This window comes from Carassius carassius, chromosome 12 (assembly GCF_963082965.1).
Source record: "Carassius carassius chromosome 12, fCarCar2.1, whole genome shotgun sequence".
NCBI lineage: Eukaryota > Metazoa > Chordata > Actinopteri > Cypriniformes > Cyprinidae > Carassius > Carassius carassius.
Window position 1 is genome coordinate 34,723,903 of NC_081766.1, and position 26,980 is coordinate 34,750,882.

Consider the following 26,980-nt stretch of genomic DNA (forward strand, 5'->3'; position numbering starts at 1 on the left):
GATGTAGTGTTTGTGAGGGACAATAGAAAATAGTTTGTACAGTATTAAAACCATTACACCTATGAAGAGTCCCCGTAAACCACAAATGCAAGTGTGTTGTGTGTGTGTGTGTGTGGGGGGGGGGGGGGGGGGTAGTTCATGCACGTGTGCTCTTGTTTTTGTTACATTGAAGGTGCTGAAGGAAAAAGGGTATGGCAATTAGTGAAGCGCGGGTCGTCTCATAAACCGCAGACCTCGGGTTGGAGCGGGTAAAGAAATTGGCACTTTATTTGTGGGGCGGGTCACAAAAAAAAAATGGAAAAAATCGATTTATGTTGCATGCAATTTAGTGGTGGAAATTTAGATTCTTTAAAGAGATTTGTTCATTTTCAGTTCATTCTCCAAAATGATTCTTTCAGATTCGTTCATTGATTCGTTCAGTGACCATTTCTTCATGTTACACAAATACGCCACAGCAGGTGGCAAAAAAGAGTGTCTTATGTCAACGAATGTATTTACTTGTTACAAAAACTGATTTGGCTTTATTAAAATATGTGCATAATCGCATTAAATAAATATTCTAAATAAGTTGTTCAGATTAACAAAGCACAAGGTTTTCTTGCATAATTAGCATTTTAATTGTTTGGTCAGACAGTTCATGTATAATATATTCACATTAATAAATCAGGGTTTAAACGTGGAGTTATGTTCTGTAATCTAAATATGAAAACAAGCGTATGTGCACAGTTCCTATAACTACCCTGTATACTTTCATTCATTTCGTTCACGAATGAGGTATGTACCAGTTCATTTCATTCACAAACGAGATGTATCAGTTCATTCAACTCGTTCATGAACAAGATCTCTCGATCTCGTTCAGTGAAGGGTGTATTCGTTCACTACATTCAACAAATCACATGCTCCGTCACATCTCATACTCGAAAGCTATTGGCTCGAGGTTGAGTAACTCTTTGATAGGATTAAACAGTTCACAGAGCTACCCGGTTCACCAAGCTTCACATGCGCTGCTAAAAGTCACACGCTGCTGTGGAGGGAGGATATTTCATATTTCAGTGAACCAGAAATATGAGTCAGTGGATTCTAAGTAGCAACGTAACTTGTGTGATGTCCCCGATGCACGGGTTGGGTCGGGTCGGGGCGGGTAAAGAAATGTAACTTTATTTGCAGGGCAGGCAGGGGGGCCAAATAATTTCATAAAAGCGGGACCCACGGGTTGGAAAAAAATGAAGGCCACAGTACAGATAATCGGCAAGACCATGGCCAACTTGGGGATCTAGTGCAGATGCAAGCTTGCTTTGAGGGTAGTCCCACCTGAGCAACCGGTTCAAATGATCTGGTCTGTCTTTGAGAGAGCAGAGATGGACCTCCTTCCCTCAGATGACAACTTTCACTGCCCAATTCACTTCTCAAAGCAGCGAGTTGCCCTAGCTAACAAGTAACCCAGAGTTCACTTGTATGCCTTCCCCCTGATTGACATTGTCATTAAGTTTCTGAGGGGAGCTCAGAGTTTGAATCCACCTCATACTGTACTGACCTGAGACTTATCAATAGTACTCAGGGCCCTCCCTTCGTCTGACTTGTAACCAAAGGTTGCTGGTTCGAGTCTCAGTGCTGGCAGGAGTTGTAGGTGGGGGGAGTGAATGAACAGTGCTCTCCCACCCTCAATACCCATGTCTGAAGTGCCCTTGAGCAAGGCACTGAACCCCCAATTTCTCCCCGGACGCTCGAGCAAATAGCTGCCCACTGCTCTGAGAGTGTGTTCATGGTGTGTGTGTGTACCTGACTCACTGCTGTGTGTGTGCCCATTTGGTTGGGTTAAATGCAGAGCACCAATTCCAAGTATGGGTTACCATCAGAGGTGTCAAGTAACGAAGAACAAAGGAGGAGTCACGTGCCGATTTGGGTTGACCATTTATCTCCATGCACATATATGGACATTGTGAATTATAATGATTACGATGTAAGTCACCTTGCATTCACGCTGTTGAGGTCTCTGTGCCATTCCGCTGCAGGGAGCTCGTATGGGTCGATATTTTGGATGCCTGAGAGCTTCTCCAAATACCACTGTTTTGCGCTTGGTGTAACCTAAAAAAAACAGAGGTGTGATTCTTCTGGAAAAATCCGGAAATCCGGCTTTCGGTCGGGGTGTAGGCGGTTGCGATGGGTCGGTTTATTGGTAAACATAATGATCGCTCACCACTGTCAACGTTTTTTGTGCCTCTGATCCATGTCGTCATGTCACTCCGCAAGTAGTCCAATAATTTGTCACGATTGAAGTTCAAAGTGTACGCGCACCGTTCTGAATGCGCACATACCCAACCATCTACTCACGTGAACAGCTTCAGTTGACTGACGAAGACCGTGAACACGGGTGATTCATGTAAGCAAATCCAATATATTGTCTTTCATTTTTATATGCAGGTCTAGTGAAATTTGACCAATCAATTCATCACTTTTGTCATGATTCCATAACATTAATGTTAAACGATTCTGGGCTAAATTAGCAAAGTAACGCCATGTTGGTTATTGCTTACTTCTAGCTAGAAAGTTTAGCAGCTTCTACAAGGCTCGAAATTGCCAACATTTTTGTCGCATATGCTCCTGAAATTTAATCTGTGCAACCTAAAAATATATTTGGGAGTAACGTTATATGTGTGGAGCATATGAGCATATCTGTCCACTAATGACTCGTCCGATTTGCGAACTAATGACTCCTTTGAACCGATTCACTTTAATGAATGCTTAAATCTGATCTGGGTCGAGTTTCCCGATAACAATGTATCTTAGCTCTAAAGAGCGCTCTCTACGTGCAAGGTTATAAACGCTCGCCGCAATTCCACGTGCTTTTCCCAAAAACTTTACTTGACATGAACGCGTTCTACGTGATACTTAAGAGTCGCTGTCCATTCGCGAAATTCGTGCTGAAATATAACCTATGGAATCGTATTCTGAACGTTCAACCTAATAATTGTCTTCTGTTGTGAATTAGCAATCATAGAAGTCTATAATAAAGCACTGACAAAATGGCTGAACAAAAACACAAGAAAAGATACCTTTCAAAAATATAGAGGCAAATAAAGATGTTATTTTTAATAGATGTAAAGGGCACCATAGAAATAAGGAAAAACAAAACATCTGGGAGGACAAGAAATGCCCAATAAATGGCTACTTTTCGTGCACGTCAGCAGTAAGTTATTGACAGATTTTTCGTCCCTATTTTGCCCAGTCTTTGAAGCATATTTCCCACATTACTCCTTTTATGATCTTTTTTGTTCAATCATTTAATTTAGATGTGTATTTAATTTTTTCTTCCCTTTTTTAATTATTTAATTTATAAATTCATTTAAAGAAAAAACAAGTACAATATTTTTTATTAATTTATTATTATACTCTATAAATTATGTCACTGTGTGCGTGTGGTGGTGGTGGGGGGGGGGGGGGGGGGGTAAGTGCACCGTATAGTTTCCTGCTTTTTTGTCCTTTGTCGATCACACCTATGTGTATTCCATTGTTCCCATGTGTTCCATATGTATCGTGTGAGGTACTGGAGCAGTTTTTAACACAGCAGTAACTTCCAGGCATGGTAAAACAGTGCGGAATTGCAAAAACCTCCTCTACTACCGAGTTAACAACACATGTAAACAATCCTGTTTCGCCGCCGGTGTCCTGCCAACATGGCGGAGACTGTGATATCGAGGGGAGAGGCTCTGTGCTATGACGACAACTCCTCACTCTCAATTGGTTTGTACACGATCCATTGCACCTGCACATGACACAAATCACATCACACTCCAGCAAGGACATAGACAGTTTTGGGTTCCTTTATCAACAAATATATTTCTTAAAAAAAGAAGAGTTGGGTATGGAACCGGTATCCGATCGCCTCAGAGTCAGTCCCCTTAAATTTCATATGAAACCGGTGTCAGTAGGGTCTCCTCCCCGTCTTTCAGCTCGCTCTTCAATCTGCAGACCGCGAGCGGAGCAGCGCAAGCGCACTTAAACACAAACAGAGGACACAAGGTATGTGTTTATCGATAGATTGTTAGAATATCCGTATCTGTGCAGTTCTTTGTCATAAATACAGTTTACAAAAGGTCATGAGGGAGCAGCTGGTTTCCCATCTACTGTAAAGTTTTCGCTCATCACACCGCTGCTGTGTCCTCCAGCGAAAACCTAGCCCTTAACACATATGAACGAACACATACTTTATTTACACTTATTTAAATATACTTAATCTAATCATACGTACTTTATACATACACTACTGTGCAAAAGTCTTAGGCACGTAAGTATTTTCACTTAAAAGAATGGTGTTCGGCCAGTTATTTATATATTTTGCTGTAGTGTGTCAGTATAAAATATCGTTTTACATTTCCAAACATTCATTTTGCCGTTGCCAGACTGCTTGTGCATTCAAAATCGCACTAGATTATTATTAAAATGAATGGCAAACTGATATTTCCTACTGACACACTACAGCAAAAGATATAAATAATTGGCTTAAAACCTTTTTTGGGGTGAAAATACTAATGTGCCTAAGACTTTTGCACAGTACTGTATTTTAAAAACGATATTGTTGCTACTTTATAAAGAATGAGCATACAGTAATTCACAGAACTGATTAAAGACAGTGACAGACAGCACTCATCTTAACTAAATATCAGAGAGATTGACAGAGAGACAGTAGAAACATTATGTGTGGCTTTGTATTAAATAATTACCCAGATTGTGAAATACATTTATTAGCCTTAGATTAAGGGAAACTTGGGAAATGAGAGCATCCAAGGTGAAAGCTATGGATTTATTTTAAATATTTGTAATGTTCTTTAAAGTTATCCATAGTTTTTTTTTTGTGGTTCTTTTTTTTTTTTAAGTATCGGTTCAGGCACCGTTTAGGTGCCGGTACCATTTTAAAAGTACCGAAAAGGCACTGGACCCTACTAAAAAAGTTATTAGTTCTCACTGGCTCATTTACCAAATGGGTGCTTTCTATTCGTCCTCCACAAATTAAGCTACTGTAGGTAGTTCGGTAGCGAGACGGTTTAATAAATTATCGACGCGATTGACAATGTTGTAATAAGTAGGCTGTACCAACTTTGTAACTCGTTACCCTCCCGCACTGGACATAGCAGACATACGTACCGAATACAGGAAGCTATCAATCAAGAAGGTATCAGGATTATGAGTTATTTTTCATTTTTAGTTTTTGATTAATCACTTGGATTAATCATTCATTTTGACAGCATTATAATGTTTATTGTAAATAGACAACCATACAAGGCCCCTGTGGCGCGGCCTAAGCTTGTGTTCTTAATGGCATTTTTTTTCCTTACATTACTTTTACTTTTATACTTTAAGTAGTTTTTTAAACCAGTACTTTTATACTTTTACTTGAGTAGAAAGATTGAGTTGATACTTCAACTTCTACAAAAGTCTTTTTAAACCCTAGTATCTATACTTCTACTTGAGTAATGAATGCCAATACTTTTGACACCACTGGTTACCATACTTGGCAAATGTCAAACCTTTCACTTTTTAAACCAAGACATGGCTATGTGCCTAAAGTGCTGTCCACTACGTTCAAAGCTCAAGTCATTACCCTTCTTGCTCTTCTTAATTCAGAGGATGAGCAGGGTCCCAATCCACTCTGGCCCATTTCAGCACTCAGAGCAGTTCTGGCTGGATAGTTGACGCTATAGCCCTGGATAATGCCTCAGCTGGCTTACAATATCGTATCGGAGTAAGGGCCCACTCTACCAGAGGAATGGCTTCCTTCTGGGCTCTGTCCAGTTGAGTTTCAATTGGTAATATCTGTGTGGCAGCCAGCTGGTCTTTACTGTCTACTCTGCCAGATTTTATAACCTGGATGTCCCTGCCCTTCAGGCATGAATTTTGTCCACTTAATTTACCTGATGCTCTGTTGGGTTGGGCTCATATTTGGCTCATGCTCTTTAGGAGCCCTTATTACATGCGCCCTGAGATTTTGATTTAAATTATGCTCATAGATTTAGGATTTTTTGGAATAATGCTTGTAGAAGCGTTGTGACGCAAAATGTAAAACTTGAGCCAGGGTTGTTATATTTAGCTAAAATTTAACCGAAAATTAAAACCAATTAAAATTTGGTTTTTTACCTTTGGGGGGGGGGGGTTGTAAATAACTAAAAATAAAATGGAAAATAAAAATGAATAAAAAATAAATAAAAAACAGTACCAGCAAGTCAGTTATAGTAAAATAACAGTGACTTGAGCGCAAACAACAGTTTATTTTATTTACATTTTAAGTCAGTCTCACTGGCCAAATTTAATTTTATGAATATTAAGGTCTATGTCTAATATTAAGTCCATGTTTCTCTTCACATAGAGCTGATGCTTTCTGACAGTTCTTATCTTTTAATAATTTAATGAAATCTCAATCAGATTAAAGTAGAGCAGTGCATATATATAATAGAAATACAGTATAAATATCCTTTAGTTTGAGTTCCTTATGAACAAACAGCAGATTCTGAAGGTAAACATGTCTTTAAGAAAACAAATATATGTCTTCAGTTTTTTTCTGTACTCTTCTCCTGTGGAGTGTTAGGAAGCGTGTAATGGCTTTCTGTGTTTTTTCCCCCTCCAGTATCCTGTTTGCGGATATCGTGGGCTTCACGAGTCTGGCGTCGCAGTGCACAGCGCAGGAGCTCGTCAAACTCCTCAACGAGCTCTTCGGAAAGTTTGACGAACTCGCCACGGTGAGTCACTCTCATTGGTTCACGCCTGTTGCTATGGTGACTTCACACACTGGCAACAGCAACAGAAGGACAGGTGTGAGCACAAGGGAAGTTATGCATAATCAGAGAGTTATATGTGATAAAAATGAAATTATGACGGAGCTGTGATCATGTGAGGCTAATCTCTGAGGAGTTCCATCAAAATGTTTAATTGTGTGAAAGTGCTTCATAAATCTCACCGTATCTTTATTTATATCTAAATTCACAGTAGTACTAGAATAAAAGTATATTAGAAAAAAATACTAGAATAAAGTAAAAATATCTGAGCTCTGATGTCTACAAGAGACAGAGTTTTATAGTAATTTTTAGTAATTTGTTTTAGTCGTTTAAGTCATTTGTAATGTTATAATTTTGTTGTGTGGTTTTGTCATTGTTCTTAGTTTTTTAAATTAATTAATTAATTCATTTATTTATTCATTTTTTAAATATGTATTTATAGTTTTAATTTAAGTCTAGTTTTTTTTTTTTTTTTTAATTTAGTTTTAGACATTAGTTATTTAGTACTTCAGTTTAAACTAAACCTAAATGAGAAATGTTGCTCTGGCCACTAATTGAAACAAAATAAATATATTATTTTATTTTATTTTTGTATATTTATTTTTAAAATAAGCATTATTGGTGTTGAGTTGTTGTTGTGCTGTCATATGACTGTTACCATGTGACTTGTGTGATTCTAGAAGGTTTCCATATTGAATCATTGTGCGAGTATTTTCAGCTTGCACATGGAAAGATTGAATCAGTAGTTTTCAGTCTCTTGCATGCACACAATGGTTAAATCTCTCTCTGTCTCTCTTCATTAGGTAGTGTGTCTATAAAATAAACATGTAGATGTATCTCAGTGTAATCTAGACTCTAGAATTGCTTACATTCACATGTGTCTATGAAATCCTTTAATCCATAGATTACACTGAGATGTAACTGTCCAGCGTCAGAAGGTCTTTCAGCAGGTCTAGTGTTTCAAAATTATTGTCAGTCTGTGGTGTGAGTTTGTTTCGTTGCAGGGTCCATTTGTTCGCATGTTTTTCTTGATCCACTCATGCTCCTTCTGTTTGGACTGTCTGCTGGGTCTCACATGTGCTGCTCCATATAATCACTGTAGAGTATGTTCTCATGCTGTGTCTGAAGTATGTGCATTGGGTTTGTTGTTAAATTGTTAGATTTGCTCGTTTTATTTTTATATTTTCTAAGTAAGTGTCATGAAACCATGAGTTCTCAACCCCTTGTTATGAGTTCTCAACCCCCCTAGGAAGTTGTGGCCTAGTGGTTAAAGAGTTTGACTCCTACCCCTAGGGTTGTGGGTTTGAGTTTCGGGCCAGCTTATACCATGACTTATGCCGCGTTTCCACCGCAGGAACTTTACCCAGGAACTAGGGACTTTGGCCTGGTACTCGGTGTGTTTCCACAATAAAGTTCCGGGTAAATTTTTTAAATTTTCTTTTATCCAAAGTGAGAAAAATGCACACTTATGAATGTGGAAAAGCAATGACTAACTAGAATTGCGAAGAAGTGAATTGTGAATAGAACAGGAAGACAAAACAGGTTGTTTTTTGACCTCATATTAATGGTTATATCAGGTCTGTTCATTCACTCATGCAGGGATGAGTGAAAGAACAGGTAGAAATGACAGGTTGAGCTGTGTATCACTCACATTACGGCAGCAGGAGTTGTGTATATAGACAATAGGAGGGGACCAAGCACTGAACCCTGTGGCACCCCAGGGTTTTACCCTCCTCCTCAACAAACCTTGAAGGACTTGATTGTGCCAGTAATGTGCAATTCTTCTTATAGCCAGCAGAATCTGATGATTCCTCCGATTGAAGGCAATGAACATGTCTAGTATGACGATTTGGAGTGAATTTATTCCAGCCGCAGAGTTTCAACTACAGACAGATCTCCTGAATGTTTGGATCAGACGCTGGATGTCTTGTGAAAGTAAAGAGAAAGAGAGCTGACTGAACACAGTTTTGACAGGAGAGGGACTGGTCTGTTGGTTTCTATTACTGAAGGGTTCAGTATTGTTTTTTCAAGCTGTCGGGTTACCCAAGTGGTGGGAAAGATGGCAGTAATAAGAGCTGTAATAGGATTGTGGAGTGGATCGCTCTTCATTGGGCAAAACTACTTCAGGAGGTTCAGTTTGATCCAATTAAGTGTTTATATGGTGTGACGTGCAGATTCACGGGCTTGGCATTGTGGGAAAGCAGATGTCATTGTAGCTGACCTGGGATCAGTAATGCTTTCATGGTTATGCCAGTTTGGGATTACAGTGAGGAAGAGTTTCATGAGATCAGTTTAGTGAGCATGCACCCGTGAGTAAACTCTTTATGAAGATGTAAATGTTTAGGTTGAGCAGCCATATTTTATGCCAGTCCACATAGGTTTTCAATACTGTAGGTTTAAATATAAAGGGTTTTACTTTATCTCACTTGTAAAGGCAGACTTCACCCCATCCTCTGAGGTTCATCGTGGAGGTCAGGTTGTGCCGCTCCATTGCCAGTGTCTGCATGATTCAGTGCAGGTTTGAGGGTAGTTGAAAATGAGGAGAAAGATGATGATAGTCATACAACAACAGTAATAGATTCTGTGGAATGAGTCATAGGAAGATTAGGAGGATTAACTGCATCAGAAAAAGAGCCTGTTCCTTTGTGCTCTTGGTCTTTTATATGTATATGGGGGGGACTGTATTTCTTCTCTCTTCTAAATCTTTTTATTATTATTATTATTAATTAATTAATTAATTTATTTATTTATTTATTTATTTATTTTGTTAACTATAATAATCTAGACTCAAGACAGACATATATCAAGTAAGACAAATATAAATGGCTCAGTATTTATTTGTGAATTAAATTACAAAAGAAAAGAAAAAGCTCTCTGGCTAGACATCATTATCAGGCACACAGATTTATCCATGTCAAAGTTTCTGTTATGTGATCTGTTACAGTAGCAGCTTCTGTTCAGATTTTCATTACTTCTCATGCGTGCGCTGAAAGAAACAAATTGCATAATGTTAATATTATTCTTCTTACATGTGCAGATTTTGCATAGGTCTTTTGTAGGCTTTTGAGTGGAAAAAGATGTAACCAGTCTGACGTGGAGCGCCATACATTTTGCTGTTGCAATCATATGCATTCATGCCATATTGGTGTCGCATCACACTGGTTTTACCATGGTCAAGTGTGTTTTAGGCACCCCTATAGAGCTCTTTAGTCATGATCTACTGGCCGACCTAGAAGTCTTGTCATAGGTTTCTAGAACTGTTTTCTGATTTATGAGTCACGTAAGGTCTGAGATGAACATTACTCGCAGAGACTTTCGTGTATTGCTCTACAACATTAGTTCTACAAACTCATACCTCAAATTAGAGTGTGAGTCTCTAACGAGCTGCTGTATGATGATGATGATGATGATGAAGAAGAGAGCACTTGCCTGATTCACCAAGCTCATAAACTCATGTCCTTCTGCTGTTTAGCAACTGTATGCTTCTAAAAATGGTGTATTAGAGACATCATGGACAAAACTGAAGTTAATTAAAGAGCTTATTTTACCCCTAAATAGAATCATTCCATTGTGAGATCCTTGGACTTCTGGGTCTGGGTCTTCTGGGTTTAGGGTTATAGTACTTTCTGAGCTGCTCTGTTCACATTCACTGTCTCAGATGGCTGACTGCTATATTTTGCCCTCATTTCTCCTCATTTAGATTTAAATTAAGAGGCTAAATTGGCAGAGATTGTCTGTGTGAGATCTAATAATCTCTCGTTCCTGAAGAGTGAATAACAGACGTTGTGGCTCCTGAAGGGCTCTTGGCTAAATGATGTAAATGTATGCAGTGTTTTTGATCATGCTGATATGCTTTAATCTTCCAGTGTTTCCATGGCAGACACACACACCTGTGTTTCACCAGCACACTTAAACACTCACAGTGCTTCTGCTTCAGTGTTTGACTCCCTCTGAGACAAATGAATCCTGACTCTGAAAGTGATACTCTCGAGATTTAATTGTCTTTGTCACACTTTATTTCAATAGTCCACTTTAGACATTCTACTGGTTCTAAATGACTTTGCAGCTAGATTTCAGCTAACTCTCATTAGATTAGGAGTAGACTGTTAGGTTAGGTTTAGGGTTAATAATAGAATAAGCTGACATAGCTACAAAGTGACTTATAGTCAGTAGAATGTCCATGAAAATAAAGTGTGAACTGATATTAAGACTTTTATTGATATCAAGAAGTTTACACTGAATACTTTAAGACTATATACCTAGTATAGAGCAGATCTTTAGTGGACAGGTTAGTTTGGTAAATGTTTGCTCTGATTTTTCTTTCTTTGAATTCCTTGCCCAGATGATTTTTGAGAAATGTGACAGGCCTTTGGCAAGAGGAGAGCTGTTTCTGTCATCCAAATGCTGCTTTAAAAACAGAAAGCACCTCAAATAGCCACAACGTGCATTTCTCGTTTCATTTCAAGCAATTACAACTGTTGTGAAAAGGAGATACATCTTAAATACTGACTTTAGAAATGCACAGGTTTGGACACTGTTCTTAACAAGCCATCATTTGCCTTTAATTTTCTGGTTCAGGTGAGTGTTTGTAGGGTTGCAACAGCTAATCAACATAACTGACCATGAAAATAATTGATGATGAATTTCATTATTGATGAAAACATCCTCATATCACATTACAGTAGTGTAGAGAGCTGTTGTAGGAAAGTGCATGACCCCTTTATATAAAGCTCTTCACAGAAGGTGTCTTTGACAGATGCATGTTAATGCATTTTAGACATATTCCCAGGTGTACAACTGACATAGTCAGGCATTTATTTCCATTTTGCAAGTAAGTCTGTTAAATTTAAAATATTAATTTTCTTGAGCTTTAAAATTTAGCTTTAAAATGTGGGTTACATTTTATTATAGTGTAAATGTACTGAGCAATATTAATTAACTACATGAACAGTACTTATTATATGGTTAGGGTAGGGATGAGGGTTTGGAATTGGGTTAGTTGCATGCAATTATGCATAGTTTATTGTTATTATAATAGTAAGCACATGTACATTTTTAAGGACACCGTGAAATAAAGTGTTACCAAAATTCAGCATATGACACAAATATCTGTACGTGAGAAGCAACTGTAAAGAGATTACAACATGCGATGGATATAAATGTGAGGCGTCTCTGACATCATCCTCATAAAGATTTTAAGTGTAAAGCATGTATATTTTCCTGGAGTAATGAAACATGTCGCTCTAGGACACTAGGGATCAACTTTCTGCTTTGCAAACTCTGTCACTCCACACACACACACACACACACACAAATCGTGGTGTGTTACTGAGTCTCGTGTGTGTGTGTGTGTGTGTGTGTGTCTGTAGTCGAGTGGCAGATGTGTGTCTGTGTGTCCTCAGAGACGTGTGTGTCTGCCACAGCCCATATCACATCAGTCACAGCAGACACGAGCTGCATTCTGGGTCGTTGCTATGCGGTTGCTAGGGTGTTTGTAGGTGTTTTCTTCCTGTCTGGTGGGAACAGAGTCTCTGCGATCTTCTGTTCTGTAGATGTGTGATTTTTTTTCAGCTGTCTTAAGGTACAGTAACACACTCTCCTCAACAGCACACATGATTAGACACGCATCTGGTGTTTTACTGTGTTGAGCTCATTACTGTGTGTGTGTGTGAGTGTGATTTGAGTTATGTAACAGTAAATGTAAAAGTACGATCAGTGATTACACTCATATGAAGTGGTTTATGTGCATTTGATTGACATTTAATGTTGTTATGTTTTGTTATTATTATTGTTTATAAACTGTAAACAAAATTAGTTTAAATATCCACTAACCGAGAGCGTCTGTGAACAGTTTGTTGCCTATGCTGATTTAAAACATTCTTCTCTGTATTTCTTCTCTTCTCAAGCTTGCTTTCTAATCTAGTAGTCTTATAAACCTGCGTTATGAGTTACGACTGTCACTAACTGAATTTAGTTTTAATGTGAATATGGACAATAAAGTGCTATTAACGTAAACCAGTGAAACTACAGAATCTACATGCTGCAAACCACTCTCAGATATAAAGTGAAAAGACTGGAGAAAAGCTGCACATGAAGTACCAGAATTCAGCAAATCAGTCTATAGCATTTTCATCCTGAGGAGTCTGAAAATGAAGAAACTTCAGCTGCAGCATCCGAGTGAAAAGCTGAGATTGTGATGTAGATTGTGTAACAACTAATAAACACTTCAAGAGAAAGATCAGAGCCAGAGCGCTTCTGTTATAATCAACAAGCCCCAGACACAGAGAGAACGGGAGATTTACTGTGCTTCACAGATTCAGACGTGACTGATAGATTTTTAGATACTAATCAATACTGAGATATTTAGATAGCTTTCTCTCCAGCAGCGATTCGTCTCTCTCTTCTCTCCGACAGCGCTCTGTTTCCACCTTCACATGACATTCAACCGTTGATTAAAATGCTTTTTTAAAGGCTCTTGCAAATAAAGAAATTAAGACATAATTATTGTAATTTTCTACTGTATGATGAAATATTATTTTTATTTTATTTTAAAGCACAGTTGTATTACAATATAAAATACTTCTGTATTAGAGATAATAGTAAAAACAATATTATAAGATTACTTATTATTATATTTAAATTATTTGGCTTCCTAAAATAACTAATGTGAATGTGATGTGGACTGAAAGACTATCACATCAAACTGCACCAGATTTAACTTTAAAATGTACAAAAATGTCTGTCTTTTAATATTGTAGCAGTGTTTTACCACAGTATCAAAAATGGTCTTGAATATTGAGATTATCACACAGTTATAAGTTCCAACACTGACTCAAGACTCAAGTAGTTTCAACAGAGGCTTGAAAAGCACAGCGATATGCAGAGTGAATGTACACTGAGACATGACAATCCTTATATTTGCTGATGCTGGTGGTAAAGCTCTTCCTGCTGCTGTGTTGACCTGCAGGAGAATCACTGTCGGCGGATCAAGATTCTGGGCGACTGCTACTACTGTGTGTCCGGCCTGACGCAGCCCAAGACGGATCACGCTCACTGCTGCGTGGAGATGGGTCTGGACATGATCGACACCATCACGTGAGTGTGATTTTTTCATTTGAAGAATCTTCCCTCTGCTCTAAATGCTCGAACAGCAACACATCACTCAAAACTTCATATGAGCTTCGAGCCATCTGCTGACAGCAGCGTATCAGATTGATGACAGCATCACCTACTGGTTACAGAAGTCTGTTCTGAGCACCAAGACTGCATTTATTTAATTAAAAATACAGTCGAAGCAGTAATATTATGAAATATTATTTCAGTTTTAAATAGCTGTTTTCTATGTGAATATCTGTGATGCTCCGCTGTATTTTCAGCATCATTCCTCCAGTCTTCAGTGTCACGTGATCTTCAGAAATCATGAAAATATGATGATTTACTGCTCAAGAAACATTTCTGATTATTATCAGTGTTCAAAACCATTGTGCTGCACAATATTTATTTGTGGAAACTGTCAGCAAAAGTGAGCATTCACTTTTTTTTCTTTTTTTTTTGCATTAAATTTTTAAAAGTGACAGTAAAGATAATTATGTCAACCAAAAAAAAAATATTTCAAAAAGTTATGCTCTTTTGAATTTTCTATTAATCTGCGAATCCTGGAAATAAAATATATCACAGTTTCCACAGAACTATTGGATGCCGAAAGCACTTGCCATGTGCATCTTCATTTTAACTTCATGCTCCTCCAGTGAGTGACAGTGACAGAAAACTGAGATTGTGTTGTTCAGGTCGGTGGCTGAAGCTACAGAGGTGGATCTGAACATGCGTGTGGGTCTGCACACGGGACGGGTGCTCTGCGGCGTGTTGGGCCTCAGGAAGTGGCAGTATGACGTGTGGTCCAATGATGTGACGCTGGCCAACATGATGGAGGCTGGAGGACTGCCGGGGTGAGGAGCTCAAACACTCATCATCACACTCTCCTCCAGGAGCCTGAGCTGTTTAAGAGCTGTTTCTCCTCTCGTCTGCTCGCTCTACAGGAAGGTGCACATCACGCGCTCCACGCTGGACTGTCTGAATGGAGATTACGAGGTGGAGCCGGGAAACGGCCGCGAGAGACACTCCTTCCTGCTCAAACACGACATCGAGACCTTCTTCATAGTGCCATCTCACCGCAGGAAGGTGTGTGTCCGCTCTACTGGGAATGAACAGTAGTACTTTTGGATTTACTTGCTACTGTAAATTCTCCCCGAAAAGTTATTTAGTGTCATTTCAGAATACAGCATGAATCTACAAATGATAGCTGTGCTTCACAGACTGATTTATTATGAATATGGCTGATTATGACTGACATGAGTTGAGTGGTTTGTGTGTGTTTCATCTCTAGATTTTTCCTGGTCTGATCCTGTCAGACATCAAACCTGCCAAAAAGATGAAGTTTAAGACGGTGTGTTTCTTGCTGGTGCAGCTCATGCACTGCCGCAAGATGTTCAAGGCCGAGATTCCCTTCTCCAGCGTCATGAACTGTGAGGATGGGGACAAGGTACGATCAAAGCTGAATGATGTCAGATGTGTCTGATACTGATGTGGACGCCTGCAGCAGCAGCTGATGCTGTCACTCTCACAGCCTCATCATGTGGTCATGTGATCGTGTCTGTGATTGGCAGAGGAGGGTGCTGCGTTCAGCTCCGGAGAAGCTCAGGAACCGGACCTCCACGACGGCTAACACGACCCAGAGCAGCCCGGGGACACGGGTCAACCGCTACATCAGCCGTCTGATCGAGGCCCGGCAGATGGAGTCGGACACGGCTGACCTGCACTGCCTCACGCTCACCTACAGAGACTCGGAGCGAGAGCGCAGGGTGAGAGCCGGTGTCACCGTGTCATGTGCCCGGTGGACTGAACACGCTTTGATGCATATGTTGCATTTTGATTATATCTGTGAGATATTAAGGCCACTATAAGAAACGTTTTTACAGACATTGGTTCTCCAGCCTCTTGTCATTCAAACACTGCAACACTGAGTCCTAACCAGAATAAGATAATTAAGAATAATTTTTCTGTCCACACCAGAAATGTCAGTCAGAAGAGCATGTGGGCGGGTCTCTTTCCGCATGTGCACTGCACTCAGAACAAAATAAAAGTACATCAGCAAATTCCTAATTATTAAACCATTTTAACATTATTTGAAAAACACATACTGAATGACTGAAGCAGTCGTTCTTGTGGAATACACTTGTTTGAGATCACTGAGTTTAAATGCACTTGTTTCCTATCATTTATCTTCAAGTTCTGAGGTCATTTATACATTAAGAATGGCTATACATGTATTTTAACTCACTTTAGACCCTTTTAACATTAAACGAACCATATAATTGGCTCCAGAGATCATCATTGTCATAGTGTGTATGGTATTGCTCCAACTTTTATCAGTTGTCGTGTTGTGTATTTGTGTCACGTCTGGTAAGGACACAATGTAAACTTCAGTCGTCCCCCAAATTTTGGTTCACAGAATGTTCCCAACAAATGCTTTTTTTAAAGTTTCAGGAAATGTCCTATCTGCTGCATTTTAATTGCACGGTTAGTTGCAAGGCTGTAATTAATATAACCTAAAATTACCATTAAAGATGATTCTTTATGTGTTCACTTCAGGTTATTACAAATAAATAAATAAATAAAAACTCCCTGCAACATTTTAGAAATATTCATTTTTGGTTACAAAAAAGTCAAACTACAGAGAACCTTCCTAAAAAATAACAAAAGCGGAAGCTTGTGGAGGCATAAGGGAAATGTTCTGTTTGCGGGGATGTCAGCTGCATGATGTGTATTTGATCTGCTGTAAGTGGTGTGTGTTGTTCAGCATGTTCATGCAGTGATTATGTGAGTGTTTGAGCGTGACATGTGCTGTGTTTCTCCAGTATCATCAGCTGAATGACGAGTACTTCACCGGCGCTGTGGTTCTGTCTCTCGTCCTCACGGCTCTGATCGGCGTCCTCTACCTGCTCATCATGCCACAGTACGTACAGCATAGCAGCTCTCCATCTGACACACAGATACACCCTAACACTCCAGGCCTAGTTACAGGTTTGGTTATTTCAGTCAAAGCAGATCTCAACAAACAATGAAGGAGAGCTAAATAAAAAAGGTCAATAGTGAGAGGGAGAACAAAACCAAAACCCAACATACATGACACACATACAGTGATATTCCAGAGAGTGCAGTGTTTCAGACATCCAGCAGTCTTCACTCGTCTGTGCATGTAGGATTATTTATGTCTTGTGTTGTTGTTCGCAGGGGGACGGTCGTGTTGGCGTTGCTGGTCTTCTGCATCTGTTTTCTGGTCGTGTGTATCATATATCTGCACATCACTAGAGTTCAGGTAAAAACTCACTCAATGCCTCCATCACTGGTCCAGCTGAAAAATTATAGTGTCACCTACAGTTTCAAGTCAGTTTTAACACTTTAAAGACCAGATTTTTCTTTGGCTTTACATCGTAATGTTTCACTGCCTTTCAATCTTGACAGTAGTTTTTTTTTATTACAAAAGAAGCTTTGCACTGCTGCAAGCTGTTAGTAAATCTGGCCCTGAATATGTTAGGATTTTATTAGCGTGTAGTGCAGTAAAAAATGTATAAGAAACCTGTAAATAATATCTATATAAAGTTGCATTAAAAGGGTAATACAAAAAAAGGGGTTAAGCTGTAAGCTGTAATTGTAAGCTGATGTGAGTTTGTTAATCTCTGTGTTTGTCTCAGTGTTTTCCAGGGTGCCTCACCATACAGATCCGGACCGTCCTAAGTGTGTTCATAGTGCTCTTAATATATGCCATGACCCAGGCCTGTGTGGTAAATCACTCTTACATCACTGTTCTTACTGCTGGTCAGACTTTAGTGCTCAGGATTAGTCAGTCTGACCTAATCGAAGAGATTCAAAACACATGCACATGAAAAGGCTTCACGAATACAGTTTAAAAAATGAATAGGGAACAATTGTGTTAGAGGATCTTTTTTTAATTATAATAAAACAAATCAAAAGAATAGAAAATGCTGGTATTAATGGCTTTTTTTCACAAAGAAAACTATAAAGAATAGAGAGTGCCAGAGTAACAGGGTCAAATACAACCAAGAAAAAACATTCCTAATACATGAAGAACCCTTGTTTGTCTCTGTCAGGTGGGCTGCATGCCGTGGCTCTGGCCGTCTAACTCCACGCGCTCCATCGTGATCATCGATGTGTCCGCAGGGCTGAACCGCACCATGGCGGAGCTGCCGTGTGAAGGAGCGCAGTACGCCCTGCTGTGCTGCATGCTGGGGACGCTGACCGTGGTGCTGTTCCTGCGAGTGTCCTGGCTGTCCAAACTCTTTCTGCTGCTGCTGCTGCTGGTGCTGTACATCACCGTGCTGGAGCTCAGCGGATTCAGACGCTCCTCGGGGTGAGAGACACTCCACACCACATCCCTGAAACCATCAGCAAGACTTTCTGTGACTCTTTGCAACTGTTTTCCACTGAAAGCTTGTCAGCCGCTGAGCTGAATCTCACTGATGCTGTGTGTTTGTGAGTGCAGGACGGTGTTGATGAGCACTCACGGTCTGGAGCCCATCCTCTCTCTGCTGCTGTTCTCCACCGCGCTCGCCCTTCACTCCAGACAGATGGAGCTCAAGCTGCGTCTGGACTTCCTCTGGGCCACACAGGTACAGGAGAACATCACAGGCTACTGATAATGCAGTCACAAAAACAAAAAAACCTTCCATCATCATACATTCTTCATACTGTTTTTTTAAAGAAGGCTCTTCTGGAAGAAGGTTGCATTTATTTGATGAAAACACAGTAAAAACTAGGGTTTGATAGTTAATTAAAACTAAAACTGAAAAAAACTGTTGTTCTGCCTGTGTGTGCGTGTGCACGTGTGTGTGCGTGTGTATATGTGTGTGTTCAGGCAGAGGAGGAGAGAGACGGCATGGAGAAAGTCAAACTAGACAATAGGAGAATCCTCTTCAACCTGCTGCCGGTTCATGTGGCTCAACACTTCCTGCAGTCCAACCCCAGAAACATGGTGAGAGCTCGCCTCATCATCAGCTGCTGAGAGCTTTGATGGAGATGTTGTGCATCATGATCCCAGAGCTGATTGTGTGCTTGTGGTGTGGCAGGATCTGTATTACCAGTCCTACGCTCAGGTTGGGGTGCTGTTCGCTTCCATTCCCAACTTTAATGACTTCTACATCGAGCTGGATGGAAACAATATGGGTGTGGAGTGTCTGCGGCTGCTCAACGAGATCATCGCAGACTTCGACGAGGTCATCTCCCTTACTGTAGTTTTAGTATCGAGATGCTTTTTTGAATTTGATTTTAATTTTAGTTAATTCTAGTAATTTTGTTGTGTGTTTTTATAGATTTTTAAGTTTGAGTTATTTTAAAACATTAAGTTCAACTAAATGATTATGACAAATGTTGCCTTGGCCACTATATTTTATTTTATTTCATTTCAGATTAGGGTTATTATAGTTAACTTAAACTAAAACCATAAAAACACATTTTAATTACTTAAAATATCTGAATTTATCTTCAAATAAAAAAAAAACTAACTTCTCTTATTACAGCTAGATAACAAGGCAGAATTTCACATTTTTATTTAGTCTAGCTTGAAGTAACTGGAATAAAATTCATAAAAAAAATATATGTCAAAGTTGCCTACTGTGTAGGAATGAGGAAATAACGGAAATAAACACAGGGAACAATCTTTATTAATCCACATAAAGACTTACCTGAGCAGGAACTAGGGCTGTCACTTTTTATTCGATATTCGAATATGCATTCGAACATATCTTGAAATATCTGTAATCGAACTATAAAAAAAATATCCGGTTTTTAAAATGCCATGTGTAGCGCTTTTTTTACAGTCTATGATTAGACCGTTTGTTTTTTATTTTATTCTTTGCCATCTTATCCAGTAGAGGGCGCTCTAGACGTATTGTAGCGTAGGCCCATGACCAAATCAAGCGAATAAGAGCGAGTAGCCAGCCACGTCTGTGCGCTCTGAACGTGTATTCTCCGCCGCGGGGAACATTGTAAATAAAAAGAGAGCCGCACTTAATCCAGATCAAGTTGATAGACTGGTGTTTCTTGCAAACAATATTAAGAAATGAATTAGGCTAGGCTATATGCCTTACTCCTGCTGCTGTTTAAGTTGTCACGTTATTGTTTGTGCCTGTTCTGAATCTTTTTTCTTTTCTTTTTTCATTTAGCCTAATGTTGTGGGATATGCATTGTGGCACTTCATATAAATTGATATTCTAAGTTGATTACCTGCTGTTTCAAACATTAAGTAAAAAAAAAAAGATTAATCCAGATAGTCCTGTTTATGACTCACTTTTAAACATTTGTGATTGAATCTCCATTAGGGGCTGTTCGCATAATGCGTCTTTTGCTCGCTCATGTTCGTTATTTCCAATGTAGGCACGCTATGCCCGCTCATAATGGAAGCTCATAAACGCTAGTTTTTTCCAGGTGCGTCCGCACCGCATCGAGTTAAAAACATCATGTTCGAATGCATATTCGAATATTGAATAAATAGTGACAGCCCTAACTGCAAGCAATTTTCAGTACTGCAAATCCATTTATCCTTTGCTGAAATTTCCGTGTCTTCATGGAGAGAGCAGGTCATGCTTGCTTAGTAACAGCAGATGCCTCAGGAGTGCAACTGCCTGAGCGCTTTGGAGAAGGAGAAAGCGGCACGCCTAGCGCTTTCCATGCGTTTTTAGGCGCGATTTGTTATTAACAGCCCCTTAGACTACGTTTTTTTTTCTTTTTCTTTTTTCTGGATTGGAATTGGTTCGTAGTGGGCACGTAGATACATATGTACATTGCATGATATTCGATATCCGTTCGAATATGATTTTTCTCAAAAGTGACAGCCCTAGCAGGAACACACATGTACAGTAGCACAGGGGTTAGACATATAACACTTGACGCAGGACACAGGATAACACAGGACTTAAATACAGGAACTAAACAAGGAACACCTGACATCAATTAACCTAATAAACTTGGAAGAATCTGGATAATGGAGAGCATATGGGGAGCAAGACACAGGAACACAGTGCTGACATTACCTCCCCCTCCTGGAAGGCGTGTCCATATGCCACCTAACTTCCAACGGTGAGATGGGGTGGTGTTCTGGTGGTCTCTATGGACAGGCTTACATGGGACTGAAGGCCCAATCCGGGACCCATGGCAGATCAGGCAGTCTAGGGAGCCATGGCAGAGCAGGGAACACAGGGGGCCATGGCGGAGCAATTCCTTGTAATTACTATAGGGATGTGAAATAGTCAGCAGCACAAAAACAAGATGTACCTACCTTCAGTGCAAAGGCCTCTGAGGTCTCCCTGCACGATCGCTCAATCTGAAACTGCAGCTCTAACACATCCAGCTCCTTGAGCAGCTGAGCAGAGGCTGAAAGTAGATACATAAATCACATTTGCACATTTTCAATCAAACTTTAAGTAGCTTATGTTATTACAAGGCTTAGCCAGTGATAGTTAAGTTCTCTGTAAGCCTTTCATAGTGAGATTCTTCCAGTAAATGAATTGCAATATGAGGATATTGCAATTCCAAAATTCCTTTGGGGAAATTTTGGGTTCTGATTTGGGAACAGGAGCCCTCTCTGAGCCCGCCAGTTAAGTGGTGTCTAAGAGGTTGATGGGGTTATGGTAGTTGGCCCCGATCCAGAACAGAGAGTTCAGTGTGGCATCATCCAATGGCATCCTAATGGCGAGGCCACAGAATTCCCTGGCGTACTCCACAAGAGGAAGATCCTTCCATGCTTGGGGAGTGAATCTTGCAGCGATTTTTATTTTGAAATGGGGAACGGAAAACAAAACACTTTCAAAAAAATGCAGCAGCGAAGGTTGTCTTCAATGAGCCAAAAAAAGCTCACGTTACTCCTCTTCTCATCAGGTTACACTGGCTACCAGCAGCCACTTGCATCAAATTCAAGGTACTGATGCTTGCCTACAAGACGACCGCTGGCACGGCACCAACATACCTAAACTCACTGGTTAAATCTTGTGTGCCCTCCAGAAGTTTGCGCTCTGCAAGTGAATCCCAAAGAGGTTCAAAATCAGTCTCATGGACCTTTTCCTGGACTGTGCCCAGCTGCTGGAATGACCTCCAGATCTCAATTCGTACAGCTGAGTCTTTACTCATTTTCAAGAAACATCTAAAGACTCGTCTTTTTTGCCTGCACTTGACCAACTAATACTGGCACTTACCTTTTCTTGTCTTTCATGTTCTTGAGGAAAAATAATTAAATAAATAAATAACATAGCTACAGTTTCTGTGCTAGACTAACTGAGACTTGTCATGGCACTTGTATACTGTTGTTGTTCTCTTGTTGGTCTGACTGCTTCTATTGTTCTCATTTGTAAGTCACTTTGGATAAAAGCATCTGCTAAATGATTAAATATAAATGTAAATGTAAAAACAAACAACAACAAAAAGGGGCACCACTTACTGTCTGGTCCAGTGTTCTGTCACGGCTGCCTAATGTGTAGGAACGAGGAACGTGGAGAAGGCTTAGATAAACACATGGAACAATCTTCATTAATCCACATAAAGACTTACAAGGCCAGGAACACACATATAGCACAGGGGTTAGACGTATTACACTGCACACAGGACACAGGAAAACACAGGGCTTAAATACAGGAACTAAACGAGGAACACCTGACATCAATTAACCTAATAAACTTGGGAGAATCTGGATAATGGAGAGCACATGAGGAGCAAAACACAAGACAACAGGAATGAAGGGCTGACAATATAAACATTTAAAAACAAAAACAAATAAAAACAAAAATTATGAAACAAGAAACAAAATGACTAAAACTAAAACAAAAGGATTAAATTAACCTTAAAGTTTAAATGAAAGCAGAATATATAAAAAATATAATCTAATTCAAATGTTAACAAAACTTATAATAATATCTCAATGATACTAAAATAACACGGTCTCAGTTAACATTGATTTTATTTCAACATTTTTTTTCAACCCTTCTCTGAAACCATTTTATCTTCTATTTGCACCATGTTGTAGCTCATGGATAAAGAGTGTTATAAAGACATTGAGAAGATCAAGACCATCGGCAGCACGTACATGGCAGCGGTGGGTTTGGTGCCCACCATCGGAACCAAGGTCACTTAACCAGCTACAGGACATGATGCAGAGTAATACTTACAGAGCATCTGTGAACGTGATTCATTTACTCCTTTACAGGCAAAGAAATCCACTACGGAGCACCTGAGCACCATCGCAGACTTCGCCATCGAGATGTTTGACGTTCTCGATGAAATCAACTATCAGTCATATAATGATTTTGTCTTGAGAGTGGGTAAGCTTTAATACATTCATACTGCCGTCTACAGATCAACTCCCTCAGCAAACCTGCAGTTTTCTCAAACCTTCGGCTGGCTCTGTATTTTCACGTCCTCATTCTCATTGAAAGATTCTGGATGTTTTCTGATGGTTTATGTGTAAATGCTCAGGTATTAATGTGGGTCCGGTGGTGGCCGGGGTCATTGGGGCCCGCCGGCCGCAGTATGATATCTGGGGAAACACGGTGAACGTGGCCAGCCGCATGGACAGCACCGGAGTGCCTGGGAAGATACAGGTGCTCTTACAGTCACTTTAACGATAATTCTGTGACTGTGTAAATATCACAATAATGCATGCATTCTCTGAGAGTTGGACAAAGCTAAATAAATACCTAAAAAGCTGATAATTTTCCTAAAATATACCTATTCTTTAAGTTTCTTTATTTCTAAAATAAATTAGTATTTGACCAACAAATACATTTTTTAAGATATACTTCATATTTTTGTTAAATTTCAGTCAAAATATTTGAGAAATTATATTTATCAGAATTAGACATTATTACTTATTCTTAACGACTTAACAACAATTTCAGAAATTAGGTTAGACACAATTAACAATTACACAATTAATGTTGAAATAAGTGTCATTTTGTGTGTTTTTGCACAAAATAAATATAGCAAGAGATGTTTTGGTGTTTAATGTTAATAACTAACTGCTATTTCTAGCAGATTCAAATGAAATAAGGTTGCATTAATTTAAAATATTGGTTTTAAATTCAAGATATTTCAAAATAACTTTTTTGGTCGACCCAATTTTATTTGTCGTAATAGCAAATGCAGTTATTCAGATTCACTTAAACTTTTACTTGCATTTATATGGTATATTTAATTGATTTTGCTCCCTTAAAACTCACTCAGTATTTTTAATGTAAAAAATGTTTCACATGATAATTTTTATAGTGCATATGATACATGTTTTCATTTCACAAAGAAAACATGCCCATGTCACGTGTCAAAATCAAAATCAAAAATAAATTTTGCATGAAGAATATAAAGCCTATTTTTAGGACTATTTACATTTTTATAGCGTGATGTTCTTAACATAGTAATAAAATATTTCCCCTCTGGGATGATCATTATTGTAATGCAAAATAAAGATGATTTATTACATTTGTATTTAATTATGCCTGCTGTACATGTTATGTGCCTGGTATATGGCTACATAATTAATTACACATGCATGCACGAATGTGTATGTGTAGTTTATTGATTTAAATTTGTATGATCTTCCAGGTGACAGAGGAAGCATACCGTCTGCTTCAGAACGACTATGATCTGGTGTGTCGTGGAAATGTCAGCGTGAAGGGCAAAGGTCAGATGCTCACCTACTTCCTGGAGGGTAAAGCGCAGGACGCGGGGAACCGAGCGCCGCATCACACCGGTGGCCTGGAGCGCAGGGTTCATGCCATCGCCCGCTCCAGCAGCACACACACCAAAGCCGGCAGCACCGCGTCCCTGGCCTCGGGAGTCACTCCTGGGCCTCGCGGACACAGTGCTGCTCATGTGCCTGTGGTCGGAGAAGAGCAGGAGGGCAAAGGGGGGGAGATGTAAGACCGGTCGCACACTACACACACAAGTATCACATCTGCAGGTGGAAAGAATGAACCGTCTTCCCTTTATTCACCTTCTCAAAACACATGAATGGATCTTCACTGCACATCAAATCAGTTCTCCTGGATAAATTCAGGTACTGTTTTGCTTTTCTTTCCGACTTGAATAATGGAATTTGGGTTAGGGAACTCCGTTTCACTTTGATTCTGTCGCACTGCGTTCAGAGCTTCGCATGATCTTCAGCAATGTGTTTCATTTCTCAAGTTTTATGCCAACTTCTTATATGTGCTGTAAATAGTAGATGTTCTTACGATCAGAGTTTGTGTATTTTGTTTTTGAATTAAACTCTCCAGTGCATTTGAATGAATGTGATAGTGTGTGAATGAGATACATTTATAACACACAGAGCAGCAATAGAAGCAGGACATTGTTGCACTAGATTGTGATTTCTTATTTATTCACTCTCACACACTCTTCATCTTCATCATGTGAAAGAGTCCCGCTCACACGTTTCTAAAGGCTAAGACTGCTGGAGAAATCAAAGATCTCTTACTTGATGACACATTAACAACTGTACTCTGATTTCCGATAATAATCATCTTATAAATAGATAAGTATACACTGTTTCAAAGCAGCATGTGTATATAGAACAAGAGAAATCAGGGAGTTTGATAACAGCCTAAAGAAAGCTTCACCATCATCATAATCCTCTGCTGCAGTCACTTTGACAGACTGTTCTGACAATATAAGCTACAATCTGACATCTATATTCACACATACAGTGGAGTCCAAACATATGACACTGCATTCAGTTTCACATTTTTGCCATTTATTAAAAAATTGTGTATTACAAGTTATACGTACAACATTGTATTAGCAGAATCAAATGGAGTGAAGTACAGTTATATTGGAGTGAAAAAAATGAAGATTGATGTGAAAATGTCTCTCAGTAACACTGGAGCTACATGAAAAAAACCTGATTATCACGATCTGAGATGAGTCACATAACAATCCAGCACAATCTGAAAAACCTCTTAAACAGCAATGTTTACACAACTTTGGCAAGGTTTTCTCAAAGTTATGACCAAAAGCTCTTCCAATAACATTAATAGACCATTTGTTCTGAGTAATCTAGTCTTTAAAAATGTTCTCTAAATATTATTCATACATCATAATTTCATCATAATGGGAATTTTAGCTTGGCTTTGGCTATGCATTGAATGTAACTTTTGATTTAAATGATTTAAAGGATATTTTGATTCTCAGATTGATTGTTAGGTGTGTGATTAGCAGGGACAAACCTCCACATGCTGAACATGTGCCAAGTATATCACATCTCAATCTGAAGTGCAATGATTGGACATGATTCTGTCATCAGCATTCACTGTAATAATATCAGCAACACATTCACATGCAGATGAAATGTGACTGAAACTATCAAATACTATATACTTTATGCTGTAAGAGAGCTATGTGCAGAAGTTTTCACTCATGGATGTTTGACATGTTACTGAGTTACTGAGGGGGATAGTTTGATGTTACCAAGGTCAGTTATGTGTAGTCTATGTGTGCACAAGAGTACAGTGACTTTCTACTGACACGGAGGTCAACAACCCATCCACGAGGAACGTCTCGGTTATGTATGTAACCATCGTTCCCTGAAGGAGGGAATGGAGACATCATGTCGGTGACAGACGAATTGGGATCTTGTTTCGAGAAACCAATTTACTTTGAGTGTAAACTAAACAAGCAAATGCACATTGGCATGCAATTATTGTATCCTGCTGCAGCTGATCACAGCGTAAGCATAAAAAGGCAGCAAGTGAGATGCATACCAGGTTTTCGCTGAGGAGCCGAGCCAGTGACCTGGCCGTTCAGTGGTGATACAGCAGCCGTGGCGATGCATAGTGACATCTCCGTTCCCTCCTTCAGGGAACGAGGGTTACATACATAACTGAGACATTCCCTTTTAGTCGGTCACTGTTGACGTCACGTCAGTGGCTGACAATTTGGGATCCTCTACCAAAGCGCCATGGATGCTGCCCCTTCCAGTGTCCTGTGTGAGCCACCTGCGCCCCTTTTTGGTGTAGGCCAAGGCTCGCAACAAGAACACCACTCACCGTTGTCGTACCACTACCCACTCAATGAGTTTGGATAACACTGGGAAAACATACACGTTCCACTTGGAACAAGGACACTGTTCCTGAGCTTAGTTTGAGACAGCTCGTCAGCCATAC

General features: G+C 39.5%; 1 protein-coding gene across 1 annotated transcript in view; it reads left to right on the forward strand.

The window, feature by feature from the left end:
* The window catches only part of LOC132155316 (adenylate cyclase type 1-like), a 36,217-nt gene extending 9,733 nt beyond the window's left edge, over positions 1-26,484 (forward strand). Inside the window, exons 4-20 of the mRNA XM_059564202.1 lie at positions 6,620-6,731; positions 13,735-13,862; positions 14,555-14,713; positions 14,804-14,945; positions 15,151-15,306; positions 15,431-15,625; positions 16,682-16,779; positions 17,058-17,142; positions 17,519-17,608; positions 17,936-18,195; positions 18,328-18,454; positions 18,700-18,816; positions 18,911-19,057; positions 22,855-22,953; positions 23,035-23,149; positions 23,304-23,428; positions 24,426-26,484. Of these exons, the coding sequence (XP_059420185.1) occupies positions 6,620-6,731; positions 13,735-13,862; positions 14,555-14,713; positions 14,804-14,945; positions 15,151-15,306; positions 15,431-15,625; positions 16,682-16,779; positions 17,058-17,142; positions 17,519-17,608; positions 17,936-18,195; positions 18,328-18,454; positions 18,700-18,816; positions 18,911-19,057; positions 22,855-22,953; positions 23,035-23,149; positions 23,304-23,428; positions 24,426-24,743 (2,473 nt within the window). The 3' untranslated portion in view covers positions 24,744-26,484. The remainder of the gene's footprint in view (positions 1-6,619; positions 6,732-13,734; positions 13,863-14,554; positions 14,714-14,803; positions 14,946-15,150; positions 15,307-15,430; positions 15,626-16,681; positions 16,780-17,057; positions 17,143-17,518; positions 17,609-17,935; positions 18,196-18,327; positions 18,455-18,699; positions 18,817-18,910; positions 19,058-22,854; positions 22,954-23,034; positions 23,150-23,303; positions 23,429-24,425) is intronic.
* Positions 26,485-26,980: the final 496 nt, after the last annotated feature.